Here is a 20,172-nt window from a genome sequence, read left to right as displayed (position 1 = left end):
TCACTATGTCACCGTGGGCAGAACACTGTGGCATCACAGCTTAGCAACCTCAAACTCTTGGGCTTAATCGATTCTCTTGCCTCAGTCTCCTAAGTAGCTTGGACTATAGGCGCCTGCTACAGTGCCTGGCTATTTTTTATTGCAATTCTCATTGATGTTTAGCTGGCCTGGGCTGGGTTTGACCCCACCAGCCTTGGTGTATGTGGAGGGCATTATAACCACTGTGCAATGGGCACCAAGCCAGAAACTGAATTTTCTATCAAATTAAAAAAAAAACATTTATATATATAAATTTAAATGATTAATTTTTATTTATTTATTGTTTTTTTTTTTTTTTTTTTTTTTTGAGACAGAGCCTCAAGCTGTCCCCCTTGGTAGAGTGCCATGGCATCCCGCTCACAGCAACCTCCAACTCCCGGGCTCAAGCGAGTCTCCTGCCTCCGCCTCCCAAGCAGCTGGGACCACAGGCGCCCGCCACAACGCCCGGCTATTTTTTGGTTGCAGCCATCATTGTTGTTTGGCGGGTCCGGGCTGGGGACTCGAACCCGCCACCTTAGGTGTACGTGGCTGGCGCCCCAGCTGGTCGAGCTATAGGCGCCGAGCCATTTATTTATTGTTGATACTGAGTCTTACTCTGTCACCCCAGGTAGAACACCATGGCATCATCATAGCTAACAACAACCTCAAGCTTCTTAGTTCAAGTGATCCTGTTGTCTCACCTCAGTCTCCCAAGGCATAACCATGTGCCACCATGCCTGTCTAGTTTTCCTATTTTTAGTAGAGAAGGGGTCTTGCTCTTGCTCAAGCTGGTCTCAAACTCCTGAGGTCTAGCAATCCACCTTCCTCAGCCTTCCAGAGTGCTAGGATTACAGGTATGACCCACTGTGCTCAGCCAAAATTATTTTAATTGATTTATAGGTCTAATACATTTCTAACTTGGGAAAAATAGCTACCTTTATAATATTCAGTTTACCTACCCCAAAACACAATATACTCTTTTTTGTTCTTTTTAGAAGAACAAAAGTATTTCACAATACTTTTTATCTACTTAAATCTTAATTATCTATTCTTAGCAATTTTTTTATTTGTTGTTTTTAAAGAATTCATCTTGATAAATATAGTTATAGAATTTAATTCTTGTGTGTGGAGGTAGAATTTACTACTAAAAGCCTGTTTCAGCAGGCTAATTATATAATTTACATTTTGCAGGCTTATGCTATATTCAGCTTTGCTTAGCCTTTATTAATTTGGATATGCTTTTTGGTTAAGCTGCTGAAAGGGCTTCAGTGAAGACATTATACAGAGATGCTTAAGAGCATGACATTTGGAGCTGGGCAGATCAGTATCAAAATCTTTGCGCAATTAACTGTCCACCTTAGTTATAAGCATCAAATGACCTATTGTATGTCAAGAGCTCGGTGTTTGAATCACAATGTTTAATATGTAATTAAAAATAACAATAAAATTTAAGTACAATCCACCAAATTCTGCTTTTTTCCCATGATAACCATTTAGATACACTTATTCAGAACTAACAAAATGTACTGAGAAAAAAATGTTGGTATTCTTGTTTAATTATTGGGCAGTTTCATAGACAACTACTGAGTACCCTGCCTAATGTATAATACAATACTGGCAACTATTATTGCTATTGTTTCTCTTAATTCTTCAAACTAAGCAGAGATCTTAGTATCAGTATTAAAACCTAGTATAGTGTATTAAAATGTGTAGAGTATTTTTAAAAAGGCAATACAGTTTTTATCCTTACCTTGCATTAGGGGTAAGGCTTCGTAGGACATGAGTCAAGGAACTAAGTGGTAAGGATCCAGACTGTTTAACCAGAAGAGAATTCTCATAGGAGGTTTCTTCAGTATAAGGACTATATGTAGTAGTTTCATACCATAGCCAGTTATAAAGACTTTGCTTAGCATGATCCCACACTAGATAGAGCACATGGTCAAAAAAAAAAACCAAACAAACAAACACACAAAAAGCCCACCAAGAATTAGAAAGCATTTTTCATGTTACTAAGTTCCATGCTAGAAAAGAATGAGAAAGCATTAAATCATAACAAATCTTACAATTTTTCATTTTTGGGGCAGTGCCTGTGGTTCAAAGGAGTAGGGTGCCAGTCCCATATACTGGAGGTGGCGGGTTCAAACCCGGCCCTGGCCAAAAACTTAAAAAAAATAAATAAATAAATAAATAAATAAATTTTTTTTTCATTTTTGCTACCTCTCCATCCAAATCAGTAACTCCAAATTTTGTTGTCTACCATAACTAAATCTTTACTTGTACACTAAATATAAATTAAAACATCTTAGCACTAACAAGAAATTGTTTTAAAAAAATTAACAAGTTAGGCTGGGTGTGGTGGCTCACATATGTAATCCTAGTGCCCTTGGGAGGGCAAGACAAGAGGATTGCTTTACTTAGGAGTTTGAGACCAGCCTGAGCAAGAGTGAGACCCCATCTTTACTTAAAATAGAAAAAAATGTGCAAGCATTGTGACAAGTGCCTGTAGTCCAAGCTACTCAGGAGGCTGAGGCAAGAGGTTGACTTGGACTCAGGAGTTTGAGATTGCTCTCAGTTAGGCTGATGCCACAGCACTTTAGCCTGGGACAACAGAGTGAGACTGTGTCAAAAAAAAAAAAAAATTAATTAGTAGTTTAACATTTTGTTCTATAGGATTATCACAAAGTCTGGACTGAGTTCAAAATTAAATGTTATAATACCACAAGAGGATAAAAACCTAAAATAATAGTTGGGTATTCTCTCTCTCATATAACAACTTTGAGTATAAAACACCCTCCTTTAGTATCTGAATTTTTATTTCCAAAAATTATGTTCTAAGTAAGCCTGAAATGCATTTTGGCAACCTGTGCTTTTAAACATGTAACATGGGAAAAGTATACTAAAAACACAATAAAAATGTTATGACTTACATCATTAAAAAAATTTTTACAACACTGATAGCTCAAGAAAGAAAAATAGTAATATTTTACTTACTGAGAGGGGCATTGAGGTGATCAATAGATGCTATAAGGTATATGTTATGCAAAGATGACAACTGTCCAATGATTTGCTGGCTCTTATCTCCTCTCAACATTTGGCTATCCAAATTGTGGATAAGGAGGAAGAGTTCTAAAGAAGAATCTAAAAGGAAAGGGAATTCAATTATTATTTTCAACAACATTTCAGTGATTATTCACTTACCTCATATAATGCGTAAGTATTAAGGAATATATCAAAGGAGTATAGGATAAAATAATGATTGTGGCTCGAAGCCTGTGGCTCAAGAGGCTAAGGCGCCAGCCACATACACCTAAGGTGGCGGGTTCGAATCCCCAGCCCGGGCCCGCCAAACAACAATGATGGCTGCAACCAAAAATTGGCCAGGCGCTGTGGCGGGCGCCTGTAGTCCCAGCTACTTGGGAGGCTGAGGCAGGAGACTCGCTTGAGCCCAGGAGTTGGAGGTTGCTGTGAGCGTGATGCCATGGCACTCTACCCAGGGGGATAGCTTGAGGCTCCGTCTCAAAAAAAAAAAAAAAACCAAATAAATGTTAGTGATTACTAGAATTTGGAATTATAGAATTTGTGAGTTATGAGAATCAACAGTAGTTGTTTCAAATGTGTAGTTTATGTAAGAATATATATTGTCCATGTCTATAAAGGACTATAGATAAAATGGGTTTAGAAGTCTGAAGGGAAGAAATTTGGAAGAGAAAACATTTCAGCTAGGAAATGAAGGGAAGGGAAAACTTAATGCACTAGGATACTGACAAGATAAATAAAAGTGCTATGAAAATGGAGCTAGGATTATCATTCTAAAAAATCTGTTAAATCAGATAAGCATTATAAATTACTCCTTTTAATTCTTTGTTTTCCTTTGAGACAGAGTCTCAAGCTGTGCCCTTGGTAGAGTGCTATGGTGTCATAGCTCACAGCAACCTCAAACTCTTGGGCTCAAGCCATTCTCTTGCCTCAGCCTCCTGAGCAGTTGGGACTACAGGCACCTGCCACAATGCCTGGCTATTTTTTGGTTGTAGTTGTCACTGTTGTTTGGCAGGCCTGGGCTGGACTCAAACCTGCCAGCTAAAGTGTATGTGGCTAGAGCCTTAGCTGTTGAGCTATAGGCGCTGGGCCTACTCCTTTTAATCTTAAGCAACGACTAAATGACAATTAATTATTATAGCCAATTATTATCACCTCCAATTTTTTGATATGCTCACATAACCAAAACATTTATGCCAGAAGAACAACAATAACAACAAAAAGTCTTTTCCTCATTCCACAGCTTAGTATATGAGATTATCCTAAATGTAGGATATTTACTCAGTAGAAGAAAATGAAAAAGTTTCATAAAATATTAAACAATATAAAAATATCAGACAAAGATGTAGCATTCAGTTGGAAGCACTTTACACTGGTAAAACAAAAACTAACATTATTCTGAAATAAAAGACTTTTTGCTATACAAATTTAAGGTAGAAGGAGTAACTATTTCCTTTTAGGTAAATGAAATTCACAGGAAAAGTTCATAGAAAAAAACGAATTATCTTAGAGAAATCAAAATCAGCACTGAGATAAGTGCCATTACTTATTAAAATAATCCTTTTTATGTATAAAAACACATAAATAAACAGAAGTATATACTTAACTTCATCCTAAAACTACAGAACATCTCAAGTTACCTTCTTTAAATTTGTTTATTATCCACTCTAGCTGATCCAGTACACTTTGGAAAGTACCCATATAATCCAGGACTTCTTCTGTTATAGAATTGAGGACCTATAGGCATAAGAGGTATCACATCAGTTATAATTTATTCTGTCATACAGGACAAACATAACTAATTAAGCAATCCTTTACACAAAGGACACTTTTAAAAAGAATACTATGTTGGTTAATATCCAGTACCCAAAACCTTTAATTTTCAAATGATAAAGAGATTCAAACATTTATTAAAATGATAAAATAATCTATGATAAATGTAGTTTGAAACGCAAACTATTTATATTTTTATTATTTCTAGAGTACTAAAGTGACATAAAAGTTCCATTAAACTTGAGGCCCCCCAAATCCTGTCCTTTAGAAAAATGTGGTATAGTAGACAAAGCTAACATTTTCCTACATTTTGATACCTATCTGTCAGATACAAAGTAGGAAATCCAAAGATGGAGTTTCAAAGCTAAATTCCCGAGACCACACACATGATTCTTAGCACTATGCAATCCTACTAGTGTGAAGGCTAAAACAAGAATCCTTTAAATTTAATTTTCCAGGATGAAAAATAGCATCCTCATGAATGTGGGCTATGGATTGGCAGGAAATAGATGCTGTTCCCTTTAACATTTTTGAAACTTACGGATTTTACACTGATTCCAGGGAAGAAGCCATTGATGACAACATGAGTAGAATCTTGCAGCATGGAAGTTCGGAACCTTTCTAGTAAATCTCTCTTAGAACCCAAACCATAAAGCACAATGTTGAACCCAAGGCTGTTAGGAAAGATAGTATTCATGAAATTAAAGTTTAATATCTCTCTCTTTTTTTCACAGTAAAATTGTCTTACTTTGTTGCCTTTGGTAGAGGGCTGTGGTGTCATAGCTCATAGCACCCTCAAACAATTGGGGCTCAAATGATTCTCTTGCTTCAGCCTTCCAAGTAGCTGGGATACAGGCACCTGCCACAATGCCCAACTACTTTAGAGATGGGGTCTTGTTCTTGCTCAGGCTGGTCTTGAACCTGTGAACTCAGGCAATCCACTTGCCTTGTCCTCCCAAAGTGCTAGGCTTATAGGCATAAGCCACTGCACTTTTTTTTTTGGAGATAGAATCTAGCTCTGTTGCCTAGGCTAGAGTGTAGTGTCATTAGGGTAGCTCATTGTAACCTCAAAATCCTGGGCTCAAGTGATCCTCTTGCCTCAGCCTCCCAAGTAGTTGGCACTATAAGGTGCTCTCTAAAACACCTCACTAATTTTTCTATTTTTAGTAGAGATGAGGTCTCACTCTTACTCAGGCTGGTCTCAAGCTCCGTAACTCAAGCAATCTTCCCACTTCAGCCTCCCAGAGTGCTAGGATTACAGGTATGAACCACAGCATCTGGCTTCTTTAAAGTAATCTTATAAAGAATACTAAGAAGAACTGGGATGGTTAAATAACTAAATTATTGATTCCCAAGTTACACAAAGTAAAGGTATAATTTTATTATTTATATACAAAGTTTACATGTAGTTCCAATTTTTCTTTTTTTCTTTTTTTTCAGACAGAGCCTCAAGCTGCCCCCTGGGTAGAGTGCTATGGCATCAAAGCTCACAGCAACCTCCAAATCCTGGGCTCAAGCAAGTCTCCTGCCTCAGCCTTCCAAGTAGCTGGGACCACAGGTGCCCGCTACAACGTCTGGCTATTTTTTTGGTTGCAGCCATCATTGTTGTTTGGCAGGCCTGGGCTGGATTTGAACCCACCACCTTAGGTGTATGTGGCTGGTGCCTTAGCAGCTTAAGTGCCGAGCCAGTTCCAACTTTTTTTTCTTGAGACAGAGCCTCAAGCTGTCCCCCTAGGTAGAGTGCTGTGGCATCACAGCTCACAGCAACCTCCAACTCCTGGGCTCCAGTGAGTCTCCTGCCTCCGCCTCCCAAGTAGCTGCGACCACAGGCGCCTGCCACAGCACCTGGCTATTTTTTGGTTGCAGCTGTCATTGTTGTTTTGGCGGGCCCGGGCTGGATTTGAACCCACCACCTTAGGTACATGTGGTTGGCGCCTTAGCCACTTGAGCCACAGGCGGCGAGCTGTCAGTTCCAACTTTTTCAGGAACTTTCTCTCTAGTTCCTATTACCTTTCAAGTAAGAGATGCCTGGAGGCAAGGGAGACCATACTCAGTAATGTACTCTAGACAGTTTTGCAAGTTGAAGCAAAGTTTAAATTAACAAATTAAATTGGAAAGATAAGGCTCAACTACAACTAGAATTTCACCTTAGAGATGCAAACAATGTAAACTAATCACATGTACCCTCATATTAATCTGAAATTTTAAAAAAATTGGAAAGATGGCTCAGCGCCTATGGCTCAGGTGGCTAAGGCGCCAGCCACGTACACCCAAGGTGGTGGGTTTGAATCCAGCCCGGGCCCGCCAAACAACAATGACAGCTGCAACCAAAAAAACAGCCAGGCATTATGGTGGGTACCTGTGGTCCCAGCTACCTGGGAGGCTGAGGCAGGAGACTCGTTTGAGCCCAGGAGTTGGAGGTTGCTGTGAGCTGTGATGCCATAGCACTCTACCCAGGGAGACAGCTGGAGGTTCCTGTCTAAAAAAAAAAAAAATTAAAAAAAAAATTGGAAAGATAACCAGGAGCTAGGTAATAAAGGTCTTACTAAGTAAAACTAAGATGTTGGACTTCATTCCAAAGGCAATAAGCATTTAAAAGTTACTAATAAGTTATTAACAGAAAAGTTTTATTTTTATTTTTTATTTTTTGAGACAGTCTCAAGCTGTTGCCCTGGGTAGAGTACCATGGCATCACCACTCAAACTCTTGGGCTTAAGCAATTCTCTTGCCTTAGCCTCCCAAGTAGCTGGGACTACAGACACCTGCCACAATGCCTGGCTGTGTTTGTTGTTGTTGTTGTTGTTGTTGCAGTTGTCATTCTTGTTTTAGCTGGCCTAAAACAACAGGGCTAGGTTTGAACCTGCCAGGCTTGGTGTATGTGGCCAGTGCCCTACCCACTGGGCTATGGGTGCCGCCTGAAAAACGTTTTAGGTAGGAAAGGAACATGATCTTTTTAGAAAGCTCACAATGAATAGGAAGGAGAAATAAAACTGCCCAAATGAAGATCTTAGGTGTCTTGGAGAAAAATGTGAGGTGTCAAAAGCTTTAGTAGTAGATAAAATCAATAAGATTTAACGATCGATTAAATTTGGAGGGTGAGAAAAATGAAATATTTAAAAATGATTCAGTTTTCTGCCATAGGAAACTACACGAATAGGATAACATTTAGTTACTGGATTTGCAGAGTCAGGTAAGAATGATTGGTTTAAGATGTATGCGGAATAATTTACCAGATATCCAAGTACAAACTTCACCCAATATCCACTCAGATATTCATGTCGGCTGCTAAGGTGTGAGGACTGGGTTGGAGATAACAGTATGAGAATCATTCATACATAAAACGCAACTGAAGGCCGGGTGTGGTGGCTCACGCCTGTTGTCCCAGCACTGTGGGAGGCGGAGGAGGGTGGATCACCTGAGCTCAGCTGAGTTGGAGACTAGCAGAAGATCAGCATGAGCCAGAGTGAGACCCCCTCTACACACACACACACACACACACACAAAAGCAACCAAAGCCAAGAGTGTGAATGAGACAACCAAGAACACCAAGAACTAGGAGGTCAGCTAAAGTCCAACTCCATGAATGTTTACGAATGAAACAGTATGCTGACAATGCAGCATAGCCTAGAAATAGAGTAACAAAAAAGAACACACAGGCTCGGCGCCTATAGCTCAACCAGCTAAGGCGCCAGCCACGTACACCTAAGGTGGCGGGTTCGAATCCCCAACCTGGACCCGCCAAACAACAATGATGGCTGCAACCAAAAAATGGCCAGGCGTTGTGGCGGGCGCCTGTGGTCCCAGCTACTTGGGAGGATGAAGCAGGAAACTCGCTTGAGCCCAGGAGTTGGAGGTTGCTGTGAGCTGTGATGCCACGGCACTCTACCCAGGGGGACAGCTTGAGGCTCTGTCTCAAAAAAAAAAAAAAAAAAAAAAACACACAAAGGTAGAAATTAGCAATATCAAAGCATCAGAAAGAAACAGGCAAGGGAATTCACAGAGCTAGGCAATGCTACTGAAGTAGCTGACTATTAGGTCTAATCTGGGAAGTAAAGCAAATCAAAGATACCTAAGGTGACACACTGGGAGAGGGAAGAACTTATGGGCTGAAAGACAAGATTAGAGCAAAGAGCTGCTTTATGTATTTATAATGCATAGATGCACAAATAGTTATGGAGAGAAGCTGAGGTTCTTACAAGGAAGATGATCATTTTCTTCCTAGCATAACCCTAGGACATACTAGCAAAAGAAAACCAGGATTAACTGTGGGCAATTGTGATAATTTCTTTTTTTTTTTGGAGACAGAGTCTCACTTTTTTGCCCCAAGTAGAGTGCTGTGGTGTCATAGCTCACTGCAACCTCAAACTCTTAGGGTCAATCGATCCTCTTGCCTCAGCCTCCCTAGTAGCTAAGACTATAGCCAGCCCCCACAATGCTTGGTTATTTTTTAGAGAGGGATCTTACTCTTTCTTAGGCTGGTCTCGAACTCATGAGTTCAAGCAATCCACCTGCCTCCATCTCCCAGAGTGCTGGGATTACAAGAATAAGCCACCACATGCAGCTAATTTCTGTTTTCTTCTGCTTGGTAGAGCTGCCTTCTTTTTCACCCCAGTGACAATGTGTGTTAGTGTACATTTTAAGCACTTCCTTATATTTAGATATTTTAAATAAAAACACGGGGTGGCACCTGTGGCTCAAGGAGTAGGGTGCCAGTCCCATATACCAGAGGCCGGGTTCAAACCCGACTCTGGCCAAAAACTGCAAATAAATAAATAAATAAAATTTGTCATACACACACACACACAAAGAATGCATAATCAGTTCACTGATTTAAAAAATAATAATAAAATAAAAAAAATAAAATAAAATAAAAACACTAAGTAATTATAGTTTAATGGCTGCATACAGTGGCTCACACAGTAATCTCAGTGCTCTGGAAGGTGAGCCAGGATCACTTGAGGCCAGGAACTTAGGATAAGCCTGGGCAACATAGTGAGACCCTATCTCTTAAAAACCTTTTTTTAGGGCGGTGCCCATAGCTCAGTGGGCAGGGGATGGCCACATACAATGAGGCTAGGGAGTATGAACCTTGTCAGCTGTGAGCTATGACACATAGCACACAGCTGTGAACCACGGCACTATGGAGGGCAATATAATGAAACCCTGTCTCAAAAACCAAAAAACCAAAAAAATCCTTTTTTAAAAAAAAAATTAAAAAAATAATACATTAACCTTGAAAAGTTAAATTTTCAAATATTTTTACAACTAGTAAGCTCTAATTCTAATAGGGTTGGGAGCAGAGGCTCACGCCTGTAATCCTACCACTCTGGGAGGCTAAGACAGGTAGATCACTTGAGCTCACAGAGTTCAAGACCAGCCTGAGCAAGAGTGAGATCCTCATCTTTAAAAACTAGCTGGGCATTGTGGCAAGTGGCTGTAGTCCCAGCTACTTGTGAGGCTGAGGCAAGAGGATCGTTGAAGCTCCCGAGTTTGAGGTTGCTATGAGCTATGATGCCATGGTACTCTACCAAGGATGGCTAAGTGAGACTCCCTCAAAAAAAAAAAAGTTCTAATTCTAAGAAATGTTATTTATTTTAACAATGTAAAGTCTGATAAATTTAAAACCACATACTTCTTTTTTGTGTGTGTGTGAGAGACAGGTTCTCACTATGTCATACTGAATAGCTATGACTGAAATAGCTACTGAAAAGCTATGACGTCACAGCTTACAGCAACCTCAAATTCTTGGGCTTAAGCAAGACTACTGCCTTAGTCTCCCATGTAACTAGACTACAGGTGCCTGCCACAAGGCTTGGCTATTTTTTTGTTGCAGTTGTCATTGTTGTTTAACAGGCCTGGGCCGGGTTTGAACCCACCTACCTGCTTTGGTATATGTGGCTGGTTCCCTAACCACTGAGCATGGGTGCCCGGCCAAAACCACATATTTCTTAAAAACTGTAAAATTTCTAAGAAGAGTCATATAATAAAATAAAATTTCTATATTTGAGTCATAAAACAAGGAAAATATCTCTTTATTTGTACATATAAAGAAATATACAAGGCCATATAAAAAGAAAGTTAAATATATTAAATTACTCTAACAGGAAGATACACATAAATATATTATTGATCTTATAAGTTTGTAATAATACTCACCGTAACTGCAGCATCCATTTATGAAATAATTTCTCATATTGTTGATTTAGTTGTTTAAGTTCCGAAGAAAAGGAAGGTGAGACCGTGCTCAGTAAGTTATGCAATGTTTGCTTAAAAAAAGAGGAGGGGAAAAAAAAAAAGGAAGAGGGGAAAAATTATTCTCAAACCACGTACATCAAATCAATCCAGATTAAAACTATTTCCTTTGAAGCTGAGGTTAGAAGCAGCCATTAGTGGAAATATTACTTTAATCAGGTTTGACCGTATAAGTGAATATATAAAATACTTCAAAAATGATTTAAATACTTGTTTTCTTAAAACTTTTTAACATTCTTTTTAGTACAAATATGTAATAAAAATTTTGCTGTTTTGTGCAAAACCATTTAAATGACTATAAATCCCAAATACAAGGCTTTAATTTCTAAAAAGATCATTGCTGTAAGATGATTAAATTTACCCCCTAGCTTTAACAATAAATCAATCCAGACAGACTTTTAAAACCCCATGGATTGGCTGGGTGGGGTGGCTCACGCCTGTAATCCTAGCCCTCTGGGAGGCAGAGGTGGGTAGATAGCTTGAGTTCACGAGTTTGAGACTAGGCTGAGAAAAAGTGAGACGCCATGTGTATTAAAAATAGAAAAAACAAAAACAAAACTGGGACAAGAGGATCACTTGACCTCAAGAGTTGGAGGTTGCTGTGAGCTATGATGCACAATAGCTTGAGACTCCATCTCCCAAAAATAAAACAAACAAGCAAAAAAAAAAAACCCGACAGATTTCAGGCCAGACATGATGGCTCATGCCTGTAATCCTAGCACTCTGAAAGGCTGATTGTGCTCAGAAGTTTGAGACCTGTCTGAATAAGAGTGAGATCCTGGGCTTGGCACTCATAGCACAGCGGTTATGGCATTGGCCACATGCACTGAGGCCGGTGGGTTCGAACCCAGCCTGAGCCAGCTGAACAACGACTACTGCAACAAAAAAATAACCGGTGTTCTGGCGGGCGCCTGTAGTTCCAGCTACTTTGGAGGCTGAAGCAAGAGAATTGCTTAAGTCTAAGAGTTTGAGGTTGCTGTAAGCTGTGACACCACAGCAGGGTACTCTACCCAGGGGCAACATAGTGAGACTCTTGTCTCAAAAAAAAAAAAAAAAAAAATAGCCCTGATTTCCTAGCTTTGCTGGAGGCTACAGCCAGGCCAGCTCAGAAACCATGTTTCACAACCAGTATGACAAGGATTTTACATTTGTCATAATGTAAAATAATGGAGCCCTCAGGGCAGGATTCATCAAATTGAATATGCAATGGAAGCTATTAAACAAGGTTCTGCCACAGTTGGCCTGAAGTCAAAAACTCATGCAGTGTTGGTAGTGTTGAAAAGTGCAGTCAGAACCTGCAGCTCATCAGAAAAAAATTCTCCATGTTGACAATCATATTGGTATCTCAATTGTGGGGCTTACTCCTGATGCTAGACTGTTGTGTAATTTTATGTGCCAGGAGTGTGTCTCGTCTTGTATCTCTAATTGGAAGCAAGACCCAGATACCAACACAACAATATGGCCGGAGACCATACAGTATTGGGCTACTTAATGCTGGTTATGATGATATGGGCCCTCACATTTTCCAAACCTGTCCATCTGCTATTTTGACTGCTGAGCTATGTCCACTGGAGCTCGTTCTCAATCAGCTCCTACTTATTTGATATGTCTGAATTTATGGAGTGCAATTTAAATGAACTGGTTAAACATGGTCTGCATGCCTTAAGAAAGACACTTCCTGCAGAGTAGGACCTAACTACAAAGCATGTTTCCATTGGAATTGTTGGCAAAGACTTGGAGTTTACAATCTATGATGATGATGATGTGTCTCCATTCTTTGAAGGTCTTGAAGAAAGGCCTCAGAGAAAGGCACAGCTTGTTCAACCTGCTGATAAACCTACAGAAAAAGCTGATGAACCAATGGAACATTAAGTGATAAACCACTCTATATGTGTATTATCAAATATCTAAAAATGCAGGACACATACTGATGACAGCAATCTATACTTTGTCGTTGCTGGCTGGAACCTTCCAGCCTTGGTGTAGGTGGCTGGTGCCCTACCTACTGAGTTATGGGCGCCAAGCACACGGTTCATTTTTCTAAATGAACACTCCAGACAAAATCAGCATATGCACCTCTATCCTGGCACTACCATGTTTTCATGGTTCTACCTTTCAAGTAAAATTTTTTATTTTTTTAATTTTTGATTTCAGAATGTTATAGGACTACAAATGTTTTGGTTAAATGCATTACTTTTTCGTACAGTTTGAGTCAAGGTTATAATTGTGTATATCCCCCAGATAGTGTACATTGTGCCCATTAGGTGTGAATTTGTCTGTCTCCTCCTACCCTCTACCACCTGCTTGATTTTCATTGAATTTTACTACATGTGTGTTGATAATTTAGATGCACTTTAAAAGTAATAACATACTCTTTTAATACTGAAGATTAGAGCTGCAATTGATATTCTGGGCATTTTGGCCTGTACAGTGTTTACCTATATGTCTAAAGAGAAACAGTACTACTTCTAAGTAAAACTGTTAAGTAGGTAGCTAAAAACATCTCTCTTATCTCAATGGTTATTTATACTGGATTATCTGAGCATATTCACACTTGAGTGTTAACTTTGGAATGCTACTTCCTCTATGCTCTTTCATTTCAAACTTTAATAGTTAACTGACAATTGTACTATTGCCCCCAATTACCCTCTCCCTGTATCACATGACTTTGTAGTTCCTTCTACTAAAAGGGTTGAATATAGTTCCCTGCCCTTTGATTTTGTCTTTAGCCATGTGGTTTGCTGTGGCTACTCGAATGAGGCAGAAGTGACACTGCAAGTTTTGAGCCGAGGCTTTAAGAGCCCATGTGTTGTTCCAATTTTTCCTTATGCTTCTCCCACAGTCATGAAAAGAATATGCCTCAGTCAGCCCACTGGCCCAATGAGGAAGAGATATGGAGTAGTAGTAAATCTTGGAGCAGTCAACCCCAGCTGACCCACAAATATGAGAAATAAATGCTTATGGTTATGGTTATATCATCTTGAGATTGTATTGGTTGGCTATGCTATTCCCTTCCCTCATTAACAGGTGTTTCTTTCATCCTCCTAGAGATTGCTTTGCCCCTAAGTGCTATGAGGTATTATTTTGACCCTAGATTTATTTATTCTTCTCTCATGTTGCTAATATAAAAATATAAATTCTAAGCAAATGTTAGTGTCATCTATTCCCTAGAACAATTTGGCTTCTTGACACTAATTTTCACTTAGTTTCTGATCTGAGTCTCAATACCAGTGAGGCAGGTGGTATTGAGAAAAAATATATAAACCCTGGTTTTGAAGTCATAGAGACTTACCCCATATTCACTACTCTCTTTTCTATAGCTCAAGAACTTTACCAAAATCCCTAAAATTCACTAAATTTTAGAAAATTTAGAAAATTCACTAATTCTGATTTGCAGAGTAAAATCTTGATGATCCTTGATATAATAATAAACTTTTCTAGACTTAGATTATCAAACCCATGTACGACTGACTGATTTTCTCTCTGATGGTTCTGTCTTCTTTCTTAGACAGGTATTAGTCAAAACCACAATAAGTATGACTGGTATTTTTTTTGTAAAATGAGCTACTAGAACCACCATACATGGTAACTTTGTTACCCTACTGTGCCAGACAGGTTTTCCATAATATCATCGAGCAGAATAAGGTCTAGTTTTTTTTTTGAGACAAATCACTATGTCTCTCTTAGTAGAGTGCCATGGCATCGCAGCTCACAGCAACCTCAAACTTTTGGGCTTATGACATTCTCTTGCCTCAGCCTCCCAAGTAACTAGAACAACAGGCACCAGCCACAACTCCCGGCTATTTTGTTGTTGTAGCTGTCATTGTTGCTTTAGCGGCCCAGGCAAAGTTCAAACCCACCAGCCTTGGTGTATGTGGCCAGCGCTGTAACCACTGTACTATGACGGTACCTAACCAATAACCTCTACTTTTGCAAAATTTGTAACTGAGAACAAGCAGGTTGGAATCATTTTTTGAAGTTTCAGAATAATATGAGAGAACAATTAGGTGACAATGTTTGCATTTGCTAGGCAAAGTCTCTACTGTAGTTGTGTCCCAAACCCAGAAAGTGTGCCATATACCCTTACATTGTGCCCATTAGGTGGAGCCCACCAATCCTTCTTCCTCCACCCCCACTCCCCTGAATTGCATGTGAGTTTTTCTCTTGTGTGGGCATGTTGCAATCATTTTTTTAATGACCAATGTGCAATTTGATGAATACCTGGCTTAAATAAATAATGACACTAATGCTACATGGATTATCAAGAAACTGTGACCCTGACTATTATAGATCATGAACAATGATAAAAATGTGAAATTATAGTATGTCAAAAAGAATTGTAATCCAGTGAATTAACATATATAATAAAACAGACATAATCATATCAAATTTGTGTTTCATTTGATAAAGACAGTAATTGTGTTTGTGTACACTTACTAGTTTATGTCGTACACTTTTCAGGAAATGATAAAAAAAGTTAGAAGTAACATTCCTTGTAACATACCTGATCCAGTTTAGCTCTCCTTAGCTTCTGCAATGTTCTATCAGAGGTTAAAACTTTTGAACTGCTGTGAGCTTCAAAATATTCTTCTACTAACTTGCTCTGAAATTAATAAAGTCAATTCTTATAGTTTCAGACATGTATTTGTCTTATATTAAAACTAGACAGTAATGTTAGTATAAAAGAACATGTAAGATTCTTGGCTGGCTCTGGTAGCTCACACTGGTAATCCTAGTTCTTTGGGAGGCTGAGGTAGGAGCATTGTGTGCGGTCAGGAGTTTTGAGACCAGCCTAAACAAGAGAGAGATCCCATTTCTTCAAAAAATATATAAAAATGAGCTGGGTGTGGTGGCATTTGTCTAGTCCTAGCTACTTGGGAGGCTGAGGAAGAACTCCTGAGCCTCGGAATTTGAGATTGCAGTGATCCATGATACACTACTGCACTCTACCTGGGCCAAGGAACAAGACTCTGTCTCAAAAAATAAATAAGTAACTAAAAAAAAATAATAATAATAAATAAATATATATATGTCATTACTTAGTCCTAATACATATGTGTGATATATATACATATATTATTATTATTTATTTGAGATGGAGTCTCACTCTGTTGTCCCATTAGCCAGGACTAGAGGCACCTGTCATATTTCTCTGTTTACTAGAGATGGGGTCTCCCTCTTGCACAGGCTGCTTGCAAACTCCTGAGCTCAAGGGGTCTTCCTGTCTTGGCCACCCAGAATGCTAGGATTACAGGCATGAGCCACTGTTCTCGGCCAAAAGAAATGATTTAAAGTTCATTTTTATATAACTGAATTGAGATGTCACCTTTAGCATAGATTGTAGTATTAATTCATGAATATGTGGACAAGGCAAAGTAAAAGGCCCCCAAATAAACAAATATATGTGGGGATTTATGTGTAAGGCTGAGAATCATATTAAAATGTGGAAAATAATAATTTTGATCCCTCACATGGATCTCTTCTCTTAGGGAAGGCCACCTGGTAGTCTTTTTTTTTTTTTTTTTGAGAGGGAGCCTCAAGCTATCCCCCTGGGTAGAGTGCCATGGCATCATGCTCACAGCAACCTCCAACTCCTGGGCTCAAGCGAGTCTCCTGCCTCAGCCTCCCAAGTAGCTGGGACCACAGGCGCCCGCCACAACGCCTGGCCATCTTTTGGTTGCAGCCATTATTGTTGTTTGGCGGGCCCGGGCTGGGAATTCGAACCCGCCACCTTAGGTGTATGTGGCTGGCACCCTAGCTGCTTGAGCCACAGGCGCCGAGCCACCTGGTAGTCTTACACAATTTTTCTTTAAGGTTAAAGTCTCTCCACTTACTCTTTTATCTCTTTTTATTTTCTTAGAAGGTGTTTCTTTGCAATCAGGAGCTGAAACTACTCTATTCTGAGTGTCCATCTTTTGGCTGAGTACAACTGTACTAGTGTCCTCTTCATACTCCTGTGCAATCCCTTCACCATCCTCTGAGTTGGAAGCAGAATATTCACTTTCACTGTCAGAATGAGATCTTGAAACTGTGGGAGGAAAAAAAGCAATTGGGAAAACCTCATAATATAACAATGGAAAGAGTGTGGATGTTGAAGAAAGCTCCACCCTGGAGGGTGACTTGTGGTAACTATCTTTTCCTTCTGCCATATTTGTGTACTTGCTCGCTAAGCTTCCCTCACAACTAGAGTTGGCTATGTCATTACTTAGTCCTAATTTCATGAGAGCTAATTAATAAATTCTGTGAGCATTAATCTTCTCATTTGATAAATGAGACTAATAGTGCCTAACTGAATAGCTAGTGTGAAGATCACATTGAAATGTATATGAAGTAACTAATAATGCCTGACATACAAGAACTGTGGTGGAAACTGTCAGTCATACCTAAAACTATTCTCCTTCCTTCTTCCTTGCAAACAGAACTCCATTATTTTTAAATGGGGCAGTATGCTCCACCCTAGAGGATGTCTCATGGTAACTGTTTTTTACTTCTGCCATACCCATGGACTAGCTTCCTAAGCTTCCCTTGCAAATAAGAGTTAGCTACGCAAACCTATGTAGCTAGAAGCTTCTGGGAAAGATGCACCTCACAGAAACCCTTATTTTCACTCATAGTTTAAAGTTATGAAAGCCTCATTGCAATATGAAGTATCAAACCTAAAGATGAAAAATGCTGGTGGCAGAAAAAAACACAGGAAGAATCTGGGTCCTTAATGACACTATGAGTCATTACAGCAAGCATGGAATTTGTATCTCTGTATTTCATATGATGTGAGATACTTAAATGCCCATGACTTAAATCACTACTGTGGAATTTTCTGTTGCTGCCAGTTGAGAATGCCACCCTAATAATACAGCATTCAGAAATCATAGATACTATTATCAATACTACTAAAACATACACATTCTAGCCCAAAATTGATTTTAAGAATTATGTTCTTCGATAAACCACAAACCCACTCTCACCACTCTCCAGAAATAATAAAGCTAGTTTTATACTTATTAAATGAGGATAAAGCTAGTTTTATACTTACCAGATATAAATTGTTTTTAAAAGTTAACTTCCAAAATATGAATAACTTTAACCAATCTGTCATATTTATTTTGAATGATAGATATATTTCAGAGGATTATCCAGAATTAGTATATGACAAATATAGATTCTAAATAAGAAAAAAAGGATAGGCACAATGGGAAGCCTGTGATCCTAGCACTTTGGGAAGCCAAAGCAGAGTTGCTTGACCAGCCTAAGCAATAAAGTGAGATTCCACCACTACAAAAAATTAAAAAAAAAAATTTAGGCAGGGTTGGTGGTGTGAACCTATAGTCCTAGGTACTCAAGAGGCTGGGGGAGAAAGATTAAACCCAGGAGTCTAAGGTTGCAGTGAGCTACAATAATACCACTGTACTTTAACCAGGCAACAGAATGAGACTCTGTCTTACAGAAAAAAAAAAAAGGCTAACCCTAGAAGAATGCAGGCATATACAGCTTAGCAGATTAAGATGTACACTAACTGCTGCCCATGGTATGTGCATAGCTGAGAAGTGGAAGCAGGCTCCAGAAAATGTCTCTGCCTTATTTACATGTATACCTCCTACAAGTAGGCATATATGTTTTTTGGGGCGATTGAGAAGGAAGAGGGAAATTCCCCTTCTCTCTAAAGAGGTCTCTTCTTCAGAGTAAGGAGAAAACATAAAACATGGATAGATTTGACAGAAAATTATAATCATAATTGTATATGTTATCTTTTACTGCTTCAGATACCAATTCATTCAGCATTATAATTTTTTTTTTTTTAAGAGACAGAGTCTTACTTTATTGACCTTGGTAGAGTACCATGGTATCACAGCTCACAGCAACCTCCAACTCCTGGACTTAGGCACTTCTCTTGCCTCGGTCTCCCGAGTAGCTGGGACTACAGGTGCCCGCCACAACACCAGGCTATTTTTTGTTGCAGTTTGGCCGGGGCTGGGTTTGAACCCACCACCCTTGGTATATGGGGCCGACGCCCTACTCACTGAGCCATAGGCACCACCCACATTATAATTTTAATAGTGATTAAAAATATAGTTTTAACAGCTCTATGAAATTCATACCTTGAAAAGAAAGAACTACAACATGAAGCCCTGATGTTTGGCTCAATTTAGCAATGTTAGCTAATATTAATATTATTATTCCCAAGGGGTCAACACCAAGATAGGAGTTAACATTTTTCTGAAATATAAAGGTCAATCTTATCACTGAGTGTAAGGAATAAAAAAAAAAAAAGAAAACAAATATTAAGGTCAATTAAGTCATTTGCTCCTAAGTTAAATATTCCCAAATCTGAAACTATTTTTAATTTCCCAAAAGGTAGGACCCACGTCTATTTAGTTGACTTTGTATGGCATTCCATATAACTATGAATATTTAATATTATTTCATTATAAAATTGCTAAATAAATCAGTAGAACTACTTCTAAACTGTCTCAAAAAGGATAAACTAACAGGCATGCTATTTAATTGGAGAGATGTTCTAACTGACTTCAATGTTCATTAACTATAATGTGAAAGATACAGTGCTGAATGTTGGAGTTAAAAAGACAAGATACAGACTTGGCACCTGTGGCTCAAGTGGCTAAGGCACCAGCCACATACACCTGAGCTGGTGGGTTTGAATCCAGCCTGGGCCTGCCAAACAACAAGGATCGCTGCAACCAAAAATAGCCAGGTGTTTGTGTGCCTGTAGTCCCAGCTACTTGGGAGGCACAGGCAGGAGACTCGCTTGAGCCCAGGAGTTGGAGGTTGCTGTGAGCTGTGATGCTACGGCACTCTACCCAGGGTGACAGCTGAAGTCTAGAATCTGTATACTTAACTATTACTGCCCTTTATTTTTTTTTTAATTAAAAAAAAATTTATCGGCTAGGCGCATATAGCTCACCCAGCTAAGGCGCCAGCCACATACACCTAAGGTGGCAGGTTCAAATCCCCAGCCCGGACCCGCCAAACAACAGTGACGGCTGCAACCAAAAAATAGCCGGGCGTTGTGGCGGGCGCCTGTGGTCCCAGCTACTTGGGAGGCGGAGGCAGGAGACTCGCTTGAGCCCAGGAGTT

At 39.3% G+C, this 20,172-nt stretch overlaps 1 protein-coding gene and 1 pseudogene across 7 annotated transcripts in view; one reads left to right on the top strand and one right to left on the bottom strand.

The window, feature by feature from the left end:
* Positions 1-20,172, bottom strand: part of ORC2 (origin recognition complex subunit 2) — a 61,903-nt gene that overhangs the window by 13,286 nt on the left and 28,445 nt on the right. For all 7 annotated transcript variants that reach the window (XM_023510426.1, XM_012802287.2, XM_023510427.1 and 4 more), the window contains 7 exons: positions 16,914-17,107; positions 15,584-15,682; positions 10,984-11,093; positions 5,369-5,501; positions 4,695-4,791; positions 3,010-3,156; positions 1,769-1,940 (listed from right to left, as the gene is read on the bottom strand). In XM_023510426.1, the coding sequence (XP_023366194.1) occupies positions 1,769-1,940; positions 3,010-3,156; positions 4,695-4,791; positions 5,369-5,501; positions 10,984-11,093; positions 15,584-15,682; positions 16,914-17,107 (952 nt within the window). The remainder of the gene's footprint in view (positions 1-1,768; positions 1,941-3,009; positions 3,157-4,694; positions 4,792-5,368; positions 5,502-10,983; positions 11,094-15,583; positions 15,683-16,913; positions 17,108-20,172) is intronic.
* LOC105886519 lies at positions 12,236-13,218 on the top strand (annotated as a pseudogene).

Source organism: Otolemur garnettii, unplaced genomic scaffold (assembly GCF_000181295.1).
Source record: "Otolemur garnettii isolate 467f Iridium unplaced genomic scaffold, OtoGar3 scaffold00013, whole genome shotgun sequence".
Taxonomy (NCBI): Eukaryota; Metazoa; Chordata; class Mammalia; order Primates; family Galagidae; genus Otolemur; species Otolemur garnettii.
The sequence above is the reverse complement of the archived record's forward strand: the minus strand, read 5'-3'. Positions and strand labels throughout refer to the sequence as shown.